The following is a 15,220-nucleotide window of genomic DNA, read 5'->3' as shown; positions in this document are numbered from 1 at the left end:
CAACTACTGAAGCTCGCGTGCCCTAGAGCCCACGCACCACAACTACTGAGCCCGCGTGCTACAACTACTGCAGCCCACATGCCTAGAGCCCATGCTCTGCAACATGAAAGCCACTGCAATGAGAAGCCTGCGCACCACAACAAAGGGTAGCCCCTGCTTGCCGCAACTAGAAAAAGCCCACACGCAGCAATGAAGACCCACCAAAAAAAAAAAAAAAAAAAGCACTAATAATTGTATTTGTCTTGCAGAGTAGGTTTAGGAATAAAGTTCATGAAGGGTTTAGCTGTGCACAGGATACAGCAGATGCTTAACAGTCACTTTCTTATTAGAATTAATCATAAAAATAAGTACTAAGAGAAATATTCTTCTACTTCCCAGAATCTTTGAATAATTAATTTCTATAACTTTAGGTCCTACCCAAAGAATATGGAGATAACCTAACATTAGGATTAACTATATACCCAGCGATACATGGAAGGTGAATCATGTTAGTTTCTTACCCAAGAGCTGCACTGAATGGCCAGCCTAAGATAGCCCCAGCTGCTACTCCAAGCACAGCAAAGGAAGTTTTGTCCATATACCAGCCAGTCATGGCTATCAATGTAGTATACATACAGAAGCTGCTAGGAAGGAATGCTGCAAGACAAAAGAAATGAAAAAAAACGGGGGGGAAAGGGACAAGAGATTGAGATTTATGAGTTATCAATTATTAAAAATATAGCTGCATTGCAATATGTCAATAACCAGGAACATACTTTGAGCAATGCTATATTAGAAATGAGGAATAAAGTGATACTCATTAAAATAAAATAAAATTTAAAAAAGTTCAATGAATTTCTTATTTTCTCTCTCCTGTTTTTTATGTACCAACACATCACCCAATTATACAATGCCAACCATGCCATTTATCTCCTGGCCTGTACCCCAAGTTTAAAACTTACAGGATTCCAGGTTCCCCAGAAGTACCTCCAGGTTATATTTCCAGACAGGAAGTATGCTTCAAGAAATTTAGAGCCATTGCTAACAATCTGTTTCTGAAGAAGTTTATCCTCTGATAGTCTTCTGAGACTGTCCTATTAGCAACCTGTACCCCGTAGGAATTCTCAGAAGCCTTCTCAAGGAACAAATATGTTCGATGGCAGCACTGCTTTGCATCCTTCATCCACTGACATAGATAGTTTGGCCTTTAGATGTCCCCCTAATTATTTCCATCAAGCGTAACTTTCTTGTTGCATACAGCAGAGGACTGACCACCTTCAGGGTCTCTGCAACAGTAACATTTCATCAAAATGTTTCTAACAACTCTACAAAAAATGCAGATCTGCCTCTCCCTGCTGTTTAAGTGCTTCACCTAGCACTAGAAAAATCAATACCAACTCCAACAGGGACCACAATGAACAGGCAGTATAATTTGAGAAACTCAGCAAAGGGTTCAGAGGCTCATATCAAAGGATGCCTTTAACTTATCTGTGCCTTAACATCCTCAGCTGAAATTATAAAACTAAAAATACTCTCAGGTATCTCCCTCACATAAGAATCAATTTTAGGAGTAGCCAAGTAACTAAAAAAACATGTGAAGTACAACCTTCCCAGATAAATGCTAAATAATATTGATGCCATGCAAAGCTGTTGATTCTAGCTCCAAGGGGAGCAGAGGGATCGGAGGTCTCTGCCAGCTCAGAGGGCGAAGCACAGTCTCATTTAGGACAGTGGCTCTCAAAGTTATTCAGGCGTGAGGCCCTGAGATCTCCGCAGAACATGGATTTTGATACAGTCAGTGAAAAGTAAATATATACTAGATACTATTTTTTGTGTATATTTAGTGTGTATACTAGATTCTGGTACACACAAGCAAAAATTAGAATTAAAATTGAGATGATTATATCTAGTAACTTAATTTTTCTGAAAAATTGGAAACAGGCTACCTTTTGGCAACAGGCCACTTTGGCTCAGCTCATAGAACACAAATGTTCAATGGCAGCACAGTTTGAAAGCCACCACTCTACATTAACAATTTTATTCTAAATTTCCAGAAGCTTATTCTATAAAATACAGTACTTTATAGAATACTGTATTTTATAGTATACATTTATACTTTTATAGAATACATTGCAAATAACTGGCATAAAATAGAACCATCAAGACCAGGGTTTTTAGACATAAAGTGCTTCCTTGAGCAAAATAACAAAATTATTGTCCTTCCCCTAACAGCAAAGAAAGGCAGTGGATGCCTGTTTCTCAGCCCTGCTGTGATAAAAAATATAATAATGTAATAGAAGGCAACCTGATGAAAATAACAGCTCTACAGCTTATGAATTCTTTGGCTTTCAGTAAGTCACTTCACCTTTCTAAGTTTCAGCGTCCTTACCTGCAAAAATGAGAAAATATTTATCTGACTTGTATTTATCTGACCTTACAACCACAGGATGGCTGTAAAGGTCAATCAAGATCATGTAGATAATAGGACTGTAAATTACTGACATGTTATACAAATATAACCTACATCTGGACAAGTTCTTCTGCTTGATGCAACTGTGAAATATCAGTGAACCTTTTATGCCCTCACCTGCTCTTTTACTTACCTGATGATGAGCAAAACATGCCAGTGCTGAGAACCAAGAAGGCTAGCATCATTCGACTCACATGAAGCCCAAACTTCTTGCACACAGCCCTAGAGGAAAGGCAAAGACTATCAGCATAGCAAATCTTCGGGATGGAAATTTCAAATTAAAGGACAAAAACATGTCTGCATCACAGAGAACACTGAAGATCTAAAGTCAAATACAGAACTGTCTCAACAGGTCTGTTAGCAATTCCATGTGCATAAGAAACCCAAACATTCTTATTCCTTAAGCAGGAGAGAAGCTCTCTACCTAAGAGGAAATGTATACTTTCTGTGCTAGATTATATCTAATATCAGTAGGAAAACAGCCTGATATAGTGGAAAAATAACAGGCCTCAGATGGGCACAGGTTAAAATCCTGGCCCTTCCACTCACTAGCAGTGGTACCCTCATCTAGTGACATAATCTGTCAGATTCCTCATCTGTTAAATGAAGATAATGATAATACTTACTGCATAAGGTTTTTGGGAGGGCAATGCATGGTAAAGTACGCAGAAGAGTGCCAGACACAGAGATGCTCAATATATGGCAGTTATCAGAAAAAAAGAATAGGAGATACACCAAAGTTTGTTTTTTTTTTTTTTTTTTGCGGTACGCGGGCCTCTCACTGCTGTGGCCTCTCGCATTGCGGAGCACAGGCTCCGGACGCGCAGGCTCAGCGGCCATGGCTCACGGGCCTAGCCGCTGCGTGGCATGTGGGATCCTCCCAGACCGGGGCACGAACCTGTGTCCCCTGCATCGGCAGGTGGACTCTCAACCACTGCGCCACCAGGGAAGCCCCCAAAGTTTTAATAAATTGTTATCTAAGTCAATGTTTCTAAAGCAATTATATACCTCCTTTTACTTCTGTCTTACAGGCCTTGTCAACCCTATAAATAAAACATTAGAGGTGATCATTGCTTCATTTAGTCAATATCTGTTCAGACATAACTATGTGTTACCTATTTTCTTGCTCAGGTTCCTTACTGCATCTCAGAGCTTCTTTCTGAAATAATTTTGTTTCTTCCTAAATATACCCTTTAGAAGCTTCTTTAGTGAGGATCTCTTAATGGTAAATTCTGGCTTTTGTTTGATCTTTCTTTATATTTTGTCTGAAAAGTCTTTATTTAACTCTTGGTCTTAAAAGGTGGTTTAGCTGAGTACATAATTTTAGGATGACAGTCATTTTCTCACAGAACTTTGAACATATTTTTCGTCTTCTGGCTTTTGAGAATGCTTTTGTTGGTCTAACTGCCTGACATTCCTTTGTAGGTTTTATACTAGTCCTCTGTCAACTTGTAAGATCTTCTTTGTCCTTTGTTTTACACAGTCTTACCAATTCCTTTTTATTTATCCAGCTCAGGATGTTAGGCTTCCTGAATCTGTGGATTAGCATATTTTCTCCTTTGATTCTGGAAAAATCTTATTAATTATTACTTCCCTGAATCCTGCCTCTCCCTAGTCTATCTCTCCTAGATCTGATTAGATATATATCAGATCTTTCAACTTGGCCACACACATTTCTTTTTTTTTTTTTTTTTTTTTTTTTTTTTGCGGTACGTGGGCCTCTCACTGTTGTGACCTCTCCCGTTGCGGAGCACAGGCTCCAGACGCGCAGGCTCAGCGGCCATGGCTCACGGGCCCAGCCGCTCCGCGGCATGTGGGATCTTCCCGGACTGGGGCACGAACCTGTGTCCCCTGCACCAGCAGGCGGACTCTCAACCACTGCGCCACCATGGAAGCCCCTAGAAGCAAAGCTTTTATACTCACTTGTAAAAGTAAAGTTCACATATACAGCTCACAAAAGCCAGCAAACATCGTAAAAAGTAAAAGACAAGAATCTGAAAGAAACCCAGAACAAGAAAACAGAAGTTATAGATACAAGTTAGAAAAACTCTTAAAGATGAAACCATTCTCATTTGTCACTAATAACTATAAATTGGTATAATACTTTTGAAAAGCAATATGTTATCAAGAACCATGCAAATTTTCATATCCCTAAATTCAAGTATAGAAGTGTATCTACTTCTCTGATTCCGGCCCACAGAAGTAACTCAAAATATGGGAGGGGAGGAGTTCTATTCATAAAAATGTTAATTGCAGCTCTACTAATTTAGTAAAAACTATTTTAAAAACTATAAATTGTTCAATTACAGGGAAATGGTTAAATCATATCTATTCATGGATTATTATACACATATCAAAGTTTATGGTTACAAAGACAGTGGAAAAATTCTTATGATATAAAACTCATTTATTCAACAAGCATTTCTTAGATAACTATAATAATTGATTATAATTATTATAAAATTACAAAATACTAAATGAATATATATGATATAACATTATTTATACATCAGAGTTACAGCTATGGAAATCATGAGTACTGTATATGAAAAAACTGGAAAGAAATATAATAAAATGGTAAAAGTAGCTATATCAAGCTAGTGAGACTTAGGTATATATTTTTCCTCCTATTTTTCAAATGTCTGTAATGTGGTTTTATTAATTTTAGGAATTGACATGAATTTTACAAATAAGAATTGTACCGAATAGCTTTTATACTACAGTATACTGGTATGTTTAAGAGCAATGAATACCTCTGAAAATAAGCACTATTTAAATATATTCTATGATTAATATTACTACATATAACTTAAAAGTACTTTCAGTTTTCATCATTATGTTCAATCAAGTGATCAGCAAATGCCCAAATTCATTCATTAATTCAATAAAACCATACTGAAAACCTACTATACATTGAGCACTCTCTAGATGCTACTAGGAATATAGATAATTTTAGTACAAGGTATCCACACTTAAGGACTCTTCATCTGGTTGAGGAGAGTACAAAAACACACTTAGAAAGTTAAAAATTAACACAAGTTAATATAAGAATTGTATTTGGGAACAGGACAGTGATGCTCCCATAGCAACTAATATTCAACATAGTAACTGGATGTCGGGTTAGTGCAAAAAGACACAAAAAAGAGGCGGGCTTCCCTGGTGGCGCAGTGGTTGAGAGTCCGCCTGCCGATGCAGGGGACACGGGTTCGTGCCCCGGTCTGGGAAGATCCCACATGCCGCGGAGCAGCTGGGCCCGTGAGCCATGGCTGCTTAGCCTGCACGTCCAGAGCCTGTGCTCCGCAACGGGAGAGGCCACAACAGTGAGATGCCCGCGTAAAGCAAAAAAAAAAAAAAAAGACACAAAAAAGAAATGAGATATAAGGAATGGAATAGAAGAAACTAAACTCTACATGCACAGATGAAAGAGAATCCAGAGATTCACCTGACAAACCATTGACACTAATAAGGAAATTCAGTGAGATTTCGATCAAGATCAAAAAGCAAACATCAACTGTGTTCCTCACAATTATGTTCCTCACCTGCAATGACCTCCTACAAAAATTACAGAAAACAAGATACCTGTTCATAACAGTTACAAAAAGTATAAAGAATCTAGGCATTATCCCAGTCAAAGAATGGATAAGCCTAAAATGGATACATTGTTTAAATTTTATGAAAAGACACAGAAAACCTAACTAAGTGGATAAATACATCATTTTAGGGATGGAATGACTCAACACTCTAAAAATATTGATTCTCATATTAATACATAAATTCAGTGAAACGCCAATCAATACCTACCAGAATTTGGGAGAGAGGCAAATTGATTCTAAAATGATTTTTAAAACACAATTTTAAGGACTTCCCTGGCAGCCCAGCAATTAAAAGACTCTGCGTTCCCAATGCAGGGGGACTGGGTTCAATCCCTGGTCAGGGAACTAGATCCCACATGCTGCAACTAAGAGTTCGCATGCCGCCACTAAAGATCCCGTGGGCAGCAACTAAGACCCAGTGCAGCCAAATAAATAAATAAATATTTTAAAAAGTAAAAATAAAACACAATTTTTAAAATGGATAGAGTGAGAAATTCATCAGCCAAATATTAACACATACTACAAAGCCATAATAATAGAAGCAATATGGTACTCTCCAACAAACTGACCAATGATACAGAATTAAAAAGGCCAGAAACATACATGGGAATGAGATGTATGATAGAGATGGTATTACAAACCAGAAGAAAAAGGATGAATTATTTAGCAGATGGTGTTGGAAAATCCAGTTCACCATATAGGAAAAAATAGAGCTGGATCTTTCCACAATTTATAAAAAATAAAATTCAAATGGACTAAAGCCTTGTATGTGAAAGATAAAATAATAAAGTTACTAGGGAAAAATACATAAGAATATCTTTGTGACCTGTGGTGAAGGATTTCTTTCAGAAAGACCCAAAACCCACCAACCATAAGTGAAAAACTAATTGGTTTGACTCTATCAAAATTAAACCTTTCTGTTCAACAAAGGACCACAGACAAAGTTAGTAGACAGCCTAAGAGAAAGGATTTCCAGTATCTAAAACCTACAAGGGGTTATTATTGAGAACTTCTACAAATCACAAGAGAAAACCAGAAAACCCAACTGAAAAACAGACAAAGGATGTAAACAGGTAATTCACAGAAAAGGAAATATGAATGACCAATAAATGTATGAAGAAATTCTCCACCTTACTAGTTGTCAGAGAAATGTAATTAAAATGAGAAGCATCTCATATACATGAGAAAGGCAAAAATTAGAAAGTCAGAAATATCAAGTGCTCAGATGTTAGGAAGCTGAAACCCCAAACACTGTTGTAGGGAGTATAAAGTTGAATAGCCATTCTGGAGAGCAATCTGGCAGTGCTCCATGAAATTAAGTAGCCCATGAATCTATGTACAGGATCCCACTCCTGAGTGTATAATTCAGAGAATTTCACACCTCAATCCATAGGGAGACAAAACAAAGCTGTTCTTGTTTAGGGTAGCAAGTTGTAAAGGTAACCATCACTAGGGGTGCCAATTATTACCATACTGTCTCTCAGCAACAATCCACCCTTTTCTACTCTAATTATGATGATGGGGCTGGGACCCTATAAGCTACAACTCCCCTTTGCCCTGTGGCTCCCACTGGCAGAACCTAAAAAGGAGGAAATTGGAGGAAAGAACAAGAGAACAGATATCTTCATTCCTGTTTTGCTTGCTGTTTGTATCACTGATGTAAGAGGTAGGATTCTGGGTTGAATATGCCAAATTTGAAGTGACAGTGGATATCCAAATGGAGATGAAGACCTTAAGCATTGTGTATTGTTATTTCTCTACTAAGTCCCCCATCCTATATATCTTTCCTCTGAGACCACTTGGAGAGCCTGGACTTCCACCTCCCCCAAACCTAGCAGTAATGAGGTACCTCTACCCTGACCACTAGGGTAGTATCAGTGGAGGCCTAGTTGGGAACCTGGACTTTTAGCCCCAATTGGCAGTAACAAGGTGGTGAACCCTTTCCTTTTTCCAGCTGCAGTGGTATCAAAAGAAGCCAGCTAAAAGAGAAGCAGAATAGTGCAGAGGAAGCAGGCTGGGCCCATGAATAAGATCCAGAGTCTCATACTATAATACCCAAAATGTCCAAGTTTCAACTAAAAATTACTTGTCAACCAGGAAGATCTCAAACTGAAGGAAAAAAGTCAATTAATAGATACCAAAACTGAGATGACATATAAGAATTATCTGACAAAGTTTTAAAGGAGCCATTGTAAAAATGCTTCAATAAGCAATTAAGAACACGCTTGAAACAAATGAAAAAATAGAAAGTCTCAGTAAAGCAACAGAAGATAAAAAGAAAAACCAAACTGAAATTTTAGAACTGAAAAAATACAATAACCAAAATAAAAGCTCAATGGGTAGGCTCAACAGCAGAATGAAGGAGACAGAGGAAAGCATCAATGAACTGGAAAAAAGACGACAGAAATTGTTCAATCTGAACACAGAGAAAACAGACTGGAAAAAAGTGAAGAGAGGACTTCCCTGGTGGCACAGTGGTTGAGAGTCCACCTGCCGATGCAGGGGACACGGGTTCGTGCCCTGGTCTGGGAAGATCCCACATGCCGCAGAGCGGCTGGGCCCGTGAGCCATGGCCGCTGAGCCTGCGCGTCCGGAGCCTGTGCTCCGCAATGGGAGAGGCCACAACAGTGAGAGGCCCGTGTACCGCAAAAAAAAAAAAAAAGTGAAGAGAGCTTCAGGGACCCATGGGACTGTAATAAAATATCTAACATTCACATCATTGGAGGCTCAAGAGAGGAGAAACAGGGCGGGACTGAAAAAGCACTAAAAAAAATAATAGCTAAAATCTTCCCAAATTTGGGAAAAGACATAAGTCTAAAGATTCAAGAAGCTGAGTAAACTCCAAACAGGATAAACCCAAAGAAATCCATGCTAAGATACATCATAGTCAAATTTCTGAAAGGTAATCAGGTTAGGTCTCAGTTAACTCCTAATTATCATTCAGTATTCTGTTTAAATTAAGCTCTCCCTAATATGCTAACCCATTGCACATTCTACTTTTCCTCCATGACCCACTGCATTTATAATTACTTGTTCCATGTTCATCTTCTCCACTAAACTATAAATTCCATGAGGGCAGGGATTTGGTCATTGTTACACCCAGAGCACTTAACAAAGTGTCTACCAAATAAAAGTTGCTCCATTAATACTTGTTGAATAATGAATGAATAAATGATTCTTCTTTAAAAAAATCCCCTCCTAACTACGAATATATTTGGTCCTTTTCCCAAATTGTTCCAGAGACTCACCACCTCTTGATCAGTTGTGATTGCTTCCAGGTTGGCCTGCCCTTACCTTATTAGTTTGTAAAATTCTTGCATGAAATGCAGCTGGCCAGGCGTGAAGCAACAGGTAAGCATAGGAGCGAATAGCATAAGCTGGGGAATACTCCCAAGTCTGAAACCCCTTCCCATAGATGAGGTAGTGTGTCTGAAAGTACAAAACGGATGGATTCAGGGTTATATTGGCCAAAAATCCTTGTTAAGAGGATGCAGACAAAGTTTCTAAGCAAAAGTATTAACGAGACAAAGGTACACAGAAATGCTGAAATTCTCAATAAGATTTGCAACTAATGGATAAGAATCAAAATGACCCAATACTGAAAAATATTAAGACATTATAAATCCTACAAGATTATTGTTTGGCCAACATTGAAAGCTTGAACTTTACCCTCTATTTATTTTTTAAAAACTACTCATTAACCAAAACCGGAAAATTCTAAATCTTGTATTTTCCTTAAACTACCTACCCTAAGCATTCCTTATTTTTTTATGCAAAATGTGATCAGAAAATTTCACCTTTGCATTTCCTATAACAGGGAGTCCAACAGACTTATAAAAGTATAAATCAAGAAACAGCAATATAAGCATAGTGTGTAGCAACGTTGTTTATTTTACTAAACATCAGAAGAAAAAAACCAAAAATGTTTAAAGAAAGTGGTTGCCTCTGGGGACAAGGATTTGGCCATGAGAAGTGGAACAGGGAGTTTCTGCTTTTCTTTTACGTTTAATATTTTTAAACTACCTCAAAGTATTATTTTGACTTAAAAAAATTCTAAAGAAAATTACAAATTACACCTTTTTTGTATAACAGCAAATTCCTATATCCTTCGATAGTAGGTAAATCATCAGTTTAGAATACAGAAATGAAAATAAGGTTATTTTACTAATAGTCACACTTGTATATTATTTGTATCTTGATTCATAACAAGGTTCCAAGCAGTGAAATCAAGAACAAAAAAAGAAAACAAATCACCTACTGGTTCCCAGTAGTTGAATGTTTCATCACAGTCAGAGATGTTGCTCAGGAGAGCAGCACATAACCTTGCTGAGAGCAGACACTTGAACGCAGTAGATCCTTCAGGTGCCCAAACTTGTCCTGCTTTGTTCCCAGATAACCTGCTCAGAAGCAAAAAAAAAAGTATGTGTCAGAAAGGACCTACTAACTAGAAGGGCTAAAACTAGACAGAAAGGACAACAGGTCAAGAGACACCAAAGCACATGAGTTAGTCACCTATTTAGGGTGAACTGTTAATTGTCCTGAGTAGAATAAGTAAGGAACGAATTAAGACCTTAATCAACGTTAGTCATTACTTCCTGCATTTAAGGTGTAAGCTAATTCATGCACTTTAGTTCTTTGCATCTATGACACTCCGCTTACCCCAAGCCAACAAATCGCTCACTTACAGGCCACAAGCTCTTATTCGCCTTTTCTTTATTCTCCTAACAAGGTCATTACTTTCCATGGCTTTATTCAATTCCCCATCTGTTCAAATGCCCAGAAGCTAACTTGCGCAGTGGACATCACCTTTTCCAATTCCATATGCTGACAGCTCCCCAGCGCAGGCTTAACCTGCAGCAGCCCTCCGGCTTGAAGAGAGAGGTGTTTGCTGGTGTGCAAGGTGGTGAGGCCCACACAGAAGAGTAAAGGGTCGGGACTCTGCGGGGACTGAAGGAAGCTGGGAGAGACAGCCGGAAAAGGTACTCTCTGCTCTCGCCTACGTCCCCCACGGCGGCTCGGCCACACACACACCGTGACGCCAGCCCACCCTGGGCCTGGGCCGGAAGTCGCACAGACCTGCAGGATTTCTTCACTAGCAACACGGGACCCGAGCTGGGGGATCTAATCTAAGGCGGGTGAAGACCCAGCGTCCACCCGCCCTGGAAGAGCAGAAAGAGCAGGGTGAAGAGGCTGCTGGCCCTCCCGGCGGGAAAGCCGGGCCGGGCGCAACACCGCACCGCGCGGGAGAGACCCTCCCCCGGCAGCCCCGCGCCGCCCGCCGCCCGCCGCCCGGCCACGCCCCCGCCGCGCCCGCACACCTACTCGGGCCGGGGCTCTGCGCTGCCCGCCTCCCGGCTGCACAGCAGTTCCCGCAGCTTGTCGGCGGCCGAGGCCGTGTCCCCGCCGCTGCCCCCGCTTCCCTTCAGGCGCTGCCGGGCTCCTCGGCTCGCCATGGCAAGAGTGGGAAAAAAGGTAGAACTCGGCGCCCTATGAAGGCGACGAGCGCGGAGACATAGCCTTTGGCTGGCAACGGTGTCCGCCGAGGGACAAAAGACCTCGACATGCGCAGACACGACTAAATTATAGTGTTCTGGGCTAATCGGGGCAAATCCCTGGGTAGAAAAGAAATGCGACCTGAGACTTTACTTTGGCCGTTATAGCTATCCCTTCCACATACTTGTAACTCTAGGCATGCCTCCCTCCCTCTAACTCTCTCTGCCTTCACTTCTCAACATTCTCCACCCTTCTACAAACACTGTCCTTCAGCATCCCTGTTTAAAAGAAAGCACAAATAGAGAGTAATTAACTCCACCGAGTACGCAGATACTCAGTTAAAAATCAGAGCACAGCCGCCTACAAAAGAGGAAGTTCTTTAAAGATCACTGGCACCTTGTCCTTTATATTTTGGCAAGTGATAGGGACAGCCTGTAGCTAATTAACTGCTTCAGAGAGATGAAGCCATAATGGCAGAATACAGAATGAGGAGAAAAGTGAAAGACTGAAGAAACTCTGTGCAACAAATTCAACCGGACACCAGTCACTGCCATTGCTACTACAGCATTATGGTAAGCATTTAATATACCTTATCCTTTTAAAATATAACACAACAACCTTGTTTTATCAAAAAGGAGACTGAGGTCCAAGGTTGCATAGCTAGGAAGTGATGGAGCCATGTTCCAACCCAGGTCTTGCTACAAAATCCATGCTCTTCCAACCAGGAGATCAGGAGAAAGCTCTTGATTTCACACAGGCATTTTTACATGGGCACTTTGATGATATCATGCCTGTGACTCTCAGAGGTCATTCATCTGTTCCTAATACTCTGCCTACTCCCCCAATCACAGAGCTCTATCCCACCCTGTGAAGCTCTGTACCAGTAAGTAAAACAAGGTTATAGAGGGAGTGCTAAATTTGACAGGGTCCCAAGTTATGACTTCATACTAAAAATTCCTGAGTATTAACAATGGAGATTGATCCTATTGCTCAATTCCCACATGAAATTACTAGTTGCCAAATTCAGACATCTCAATGTAACTATATCTCATACAGCCACATCCTTTTCATTTCACTCTAGTGCAGGCCCCTCCCTGACTCTACCCGAGTCTACTACAGTAGCATCCTTAAAGGGATCTCCCAACTCAAATTGATCCTGTGCAATACTGTCCAATTAATTTTCAAAAATACTACAGCCCCAACCTACTCTTCTAATCTTATGTCCCACTACTTTCTTATACACATTTTATGTTCCAACTAGCCTGTAAAGTACCCCAAATGCTCCCATATCTCTACCTCTGCTCATGTATGCCCTCTGCCTGGAATGCATGCCCTCCTTGCCTAACAACCCTTCCATCACAACCCTGCCCTTGTTTTAAGATCCACCTCATCCAAGTGATACCAAACCAAAATTGGGTCTGCTCGCCTACACACAGAAAAGCCAATGTACTGTAACCAGGTTGTGTTGAAGCAAAGTACAGTGTCTATTGCAAGGAGAAGAGGCAGCTTATGCTCAAAAGACCTAAACTCCCTGAAGCTTTCAGGGAAGGTTTTTTAAAGGCAAGGTGAGGGAAAGAGTTGAGGTGTGCACGATCAGCTCATGGACATCCTTGATTGGTTGGTGATGAGGTAGCAGGTTGGTATTTCAGGGGTCAACAGCATCAACCTCCTGGGGTCTTTGTGCTGGTGATCAGCATGCAATTAACTTCTTCCACCTGGTAGGGGTTTAGGATCAATAAAACATACAAGGATATGGCTCAGGATATTATCTATGGCCCTTGAGGAGGAACTAAAGGTACTTGACTTTTTTATGGCTAAACTATCATAATTTTGTCTTACATGACTGTTTTCCTTTGTTTCTGCATTTTCTCATTTCTCAGGTTAAATCTGCTCTTTGGTGGACTTCCCTAGTGGTACAGTTGTTAAGACTCCGCGCTTCCATTGCAGGGGATGCAGGTTCGATCCCTGGGTCAGGGAATTAAGATCCCGCATGCCGCAAGGCCAAAACAAAAAAACTACTCTTTAGAGTTCAGGGAAGGCCTAGGAGGCTAAAGCTTTTCTGCAAACAAGAGGCGGGAGACTCGGAGAGGGTGGGGGAATCTGTCCCCAGGAAGGCCCTGCAGGGTCTGCTTGGTTTCATATGTACCAGGTGCTACTGGGGATGGAAGAAAGCTATAAATCACATTACCTGCCCTCGAGTAGCTTTAAGTCTATGTGGAGAGCTAAGCAATACATATGTCCGTAAGAGATCCCTTGATTCTTCACTCCCCAAACTTACTCCCATGCCAGTTTTCCTATTCTGATTAAAAACACTTCTCTTTTCCCAGTTGCTTGGGTCAAAAACCTAGGGATTCTGTTTGATTCCTCTATTTCTCTAACTCCAAAACATTCATGCATGCACATATATTTAAATCATCAGTAAGTTCTTCTAATTATTACCCAGTCCAAACACTTTTTACCACCCTGGTCCAGGTCACCATCATATCTTGGTTGCATTATTATAATAACCTCCTAATTTGTTTCTTTGCTTCAATTCTTGCCTTTCCACATGCTCTTCTCCAAATGCAAGAATAGACAACATATTAAATCAACTATACTTCAATTAAAACATTTTTTTAATAAAAGGAATTAATAAGTTATTTCCTTCACAGAATTTACAATATAGCTCCAATTGGTGGAGCCTAACTATTAATTAACAGGAACATACATTAATGCACATTATAGCACCCCATTCTGCAGAGTCCTGGGCTAAGCCAATCTCCCAATGTCCCTTAGAGATGCTTACAACAGGAAGTCCCAAAATCTAGGGGGGAAAAGTGAAGAGTTAATCACAGTTCAGAGATTACTGTTGAAAAAACTATGGAAGGAAAAGTAAAGTAACAGAAAGTGGCAGAAAGAACAGGGGATTTAGAGTCAGACAGACCCAGGTGTGAACTCTAGGTGTGACACTTACTTAGTTCCATGACTTTAACAACAGTCAACCACAGAATAAACATGATGACGATACCAATACGGAACACTTGCAACTTACCCAGGTAATAAATGCCGGTCTGTCTGACTCTAAAAACTATTCTCAGGGCTTCCCTAGTGGCACAGTGGTTGAGAGTCTGCCTGCCAATGCAGGGGACACGGGTTCGTGCCCCAGTCTGGGAAGATCCCACATGCCGCGGAGCGTCTGGGCCCGTGAGCCATGGCCGCTGAGCCTGTGCGTCCAGAGCCTGTGCTCCACAACAGGAGAGGCCACAGCAGTGAGAGGCCCGCGTACCGCAAAAAAAAAAAACCAAAAACACCCCAACTATTCTCAATGATTTAGAGAGATGATATGATAGAGTTAAGGAAAGAGGAATTGACAATTTGGAAAATATATTTATAAATATATTTGATGAGACACTCAAATTCTACTGCTTCAGCATTACAACATCTAGTGCATAAGATGCTGTTTTGTTTGTTTTCCTACTCATTACTCATGAACAAAATATTGCACAACTCCAAAGGTCACCACTCACATTATAGTCTGTAAACTTTAAGTGATCGAGTCACAGGTATCTTTAAAGTCAACCATCAGTAGCTATAGTCACAAAGTAAAAGATTAAAAAAAAAAAAGTCTGTAAAGAACTACCGGTTACAAATTGGTCTTTTTCATTCACACCCATGAGGATCACTATGTAGAGATGAATTTACTAAA

At 40.3% G+C, this 15,220-nt stretch overlaps 1 protein-coding gene across 3 annotated transcripts in view; it reads right to left on the bottom strand.

Annotated features, from left to right (window-relative positions):
* Positions 1-11,495, bottom strand: part of ALG9 (ALG9 alpha-1,2-mannosyltransferase) — a gene marked incomplete at both ends in the record, with an annotated part of 87,529 nt that extends 76,034 nt beyond the window's left edge. For 2 of the 3 annotated variants that reach the window (XM_079708722.1, XM_079708724.1), the window contains 6 exons: positions 501-636; positions 2,583-2,671; positions 4,373-4,443; positions 9,337-9,471; positions 10,301-10,439; positions 11,365-11,495. In XM_079708722.1, the coding sequence (XP_079564848.1) occupies positions 501-636; positions 2,583-2,671; positions 4,373-4,443; positions 9,337-9,471; positions 10,301-10,439; positions 11,365-11,495 (701 nt within the window). Of the gene's footprint in view, positions 1-500; positions 637-2,582; positions 2,672-4,372; positions 4,444-9,336; positions 9,472-10,300; positions 10,443-11,364 lie in introns of all 3 variants that reach the window. The other variant, XM_079708723.1, reaches the window with a different exon arrangement.
* Positions 11,496-15,220: the final 3,725 nt, after the last annotated feature.

Source organism: Hyperoodon ampullatus (assembly GCF_949752795.1).
Source record: "Hyperoodon ampullatus genome assembly, chromosome: 7".
Classification (NCBI taxonomy): Eukaryota; Metazoa; Chordata; class Mammalia; order Artiodactyla; family Ziphiidae; genus Hyperoodon; species Hyperoodon ampullatus.
The sequence above is the reverse complement of the archived record's forward strand: the minus strand, read 5'-3'. Positions and strand labels throughout refer to the sequence as shown.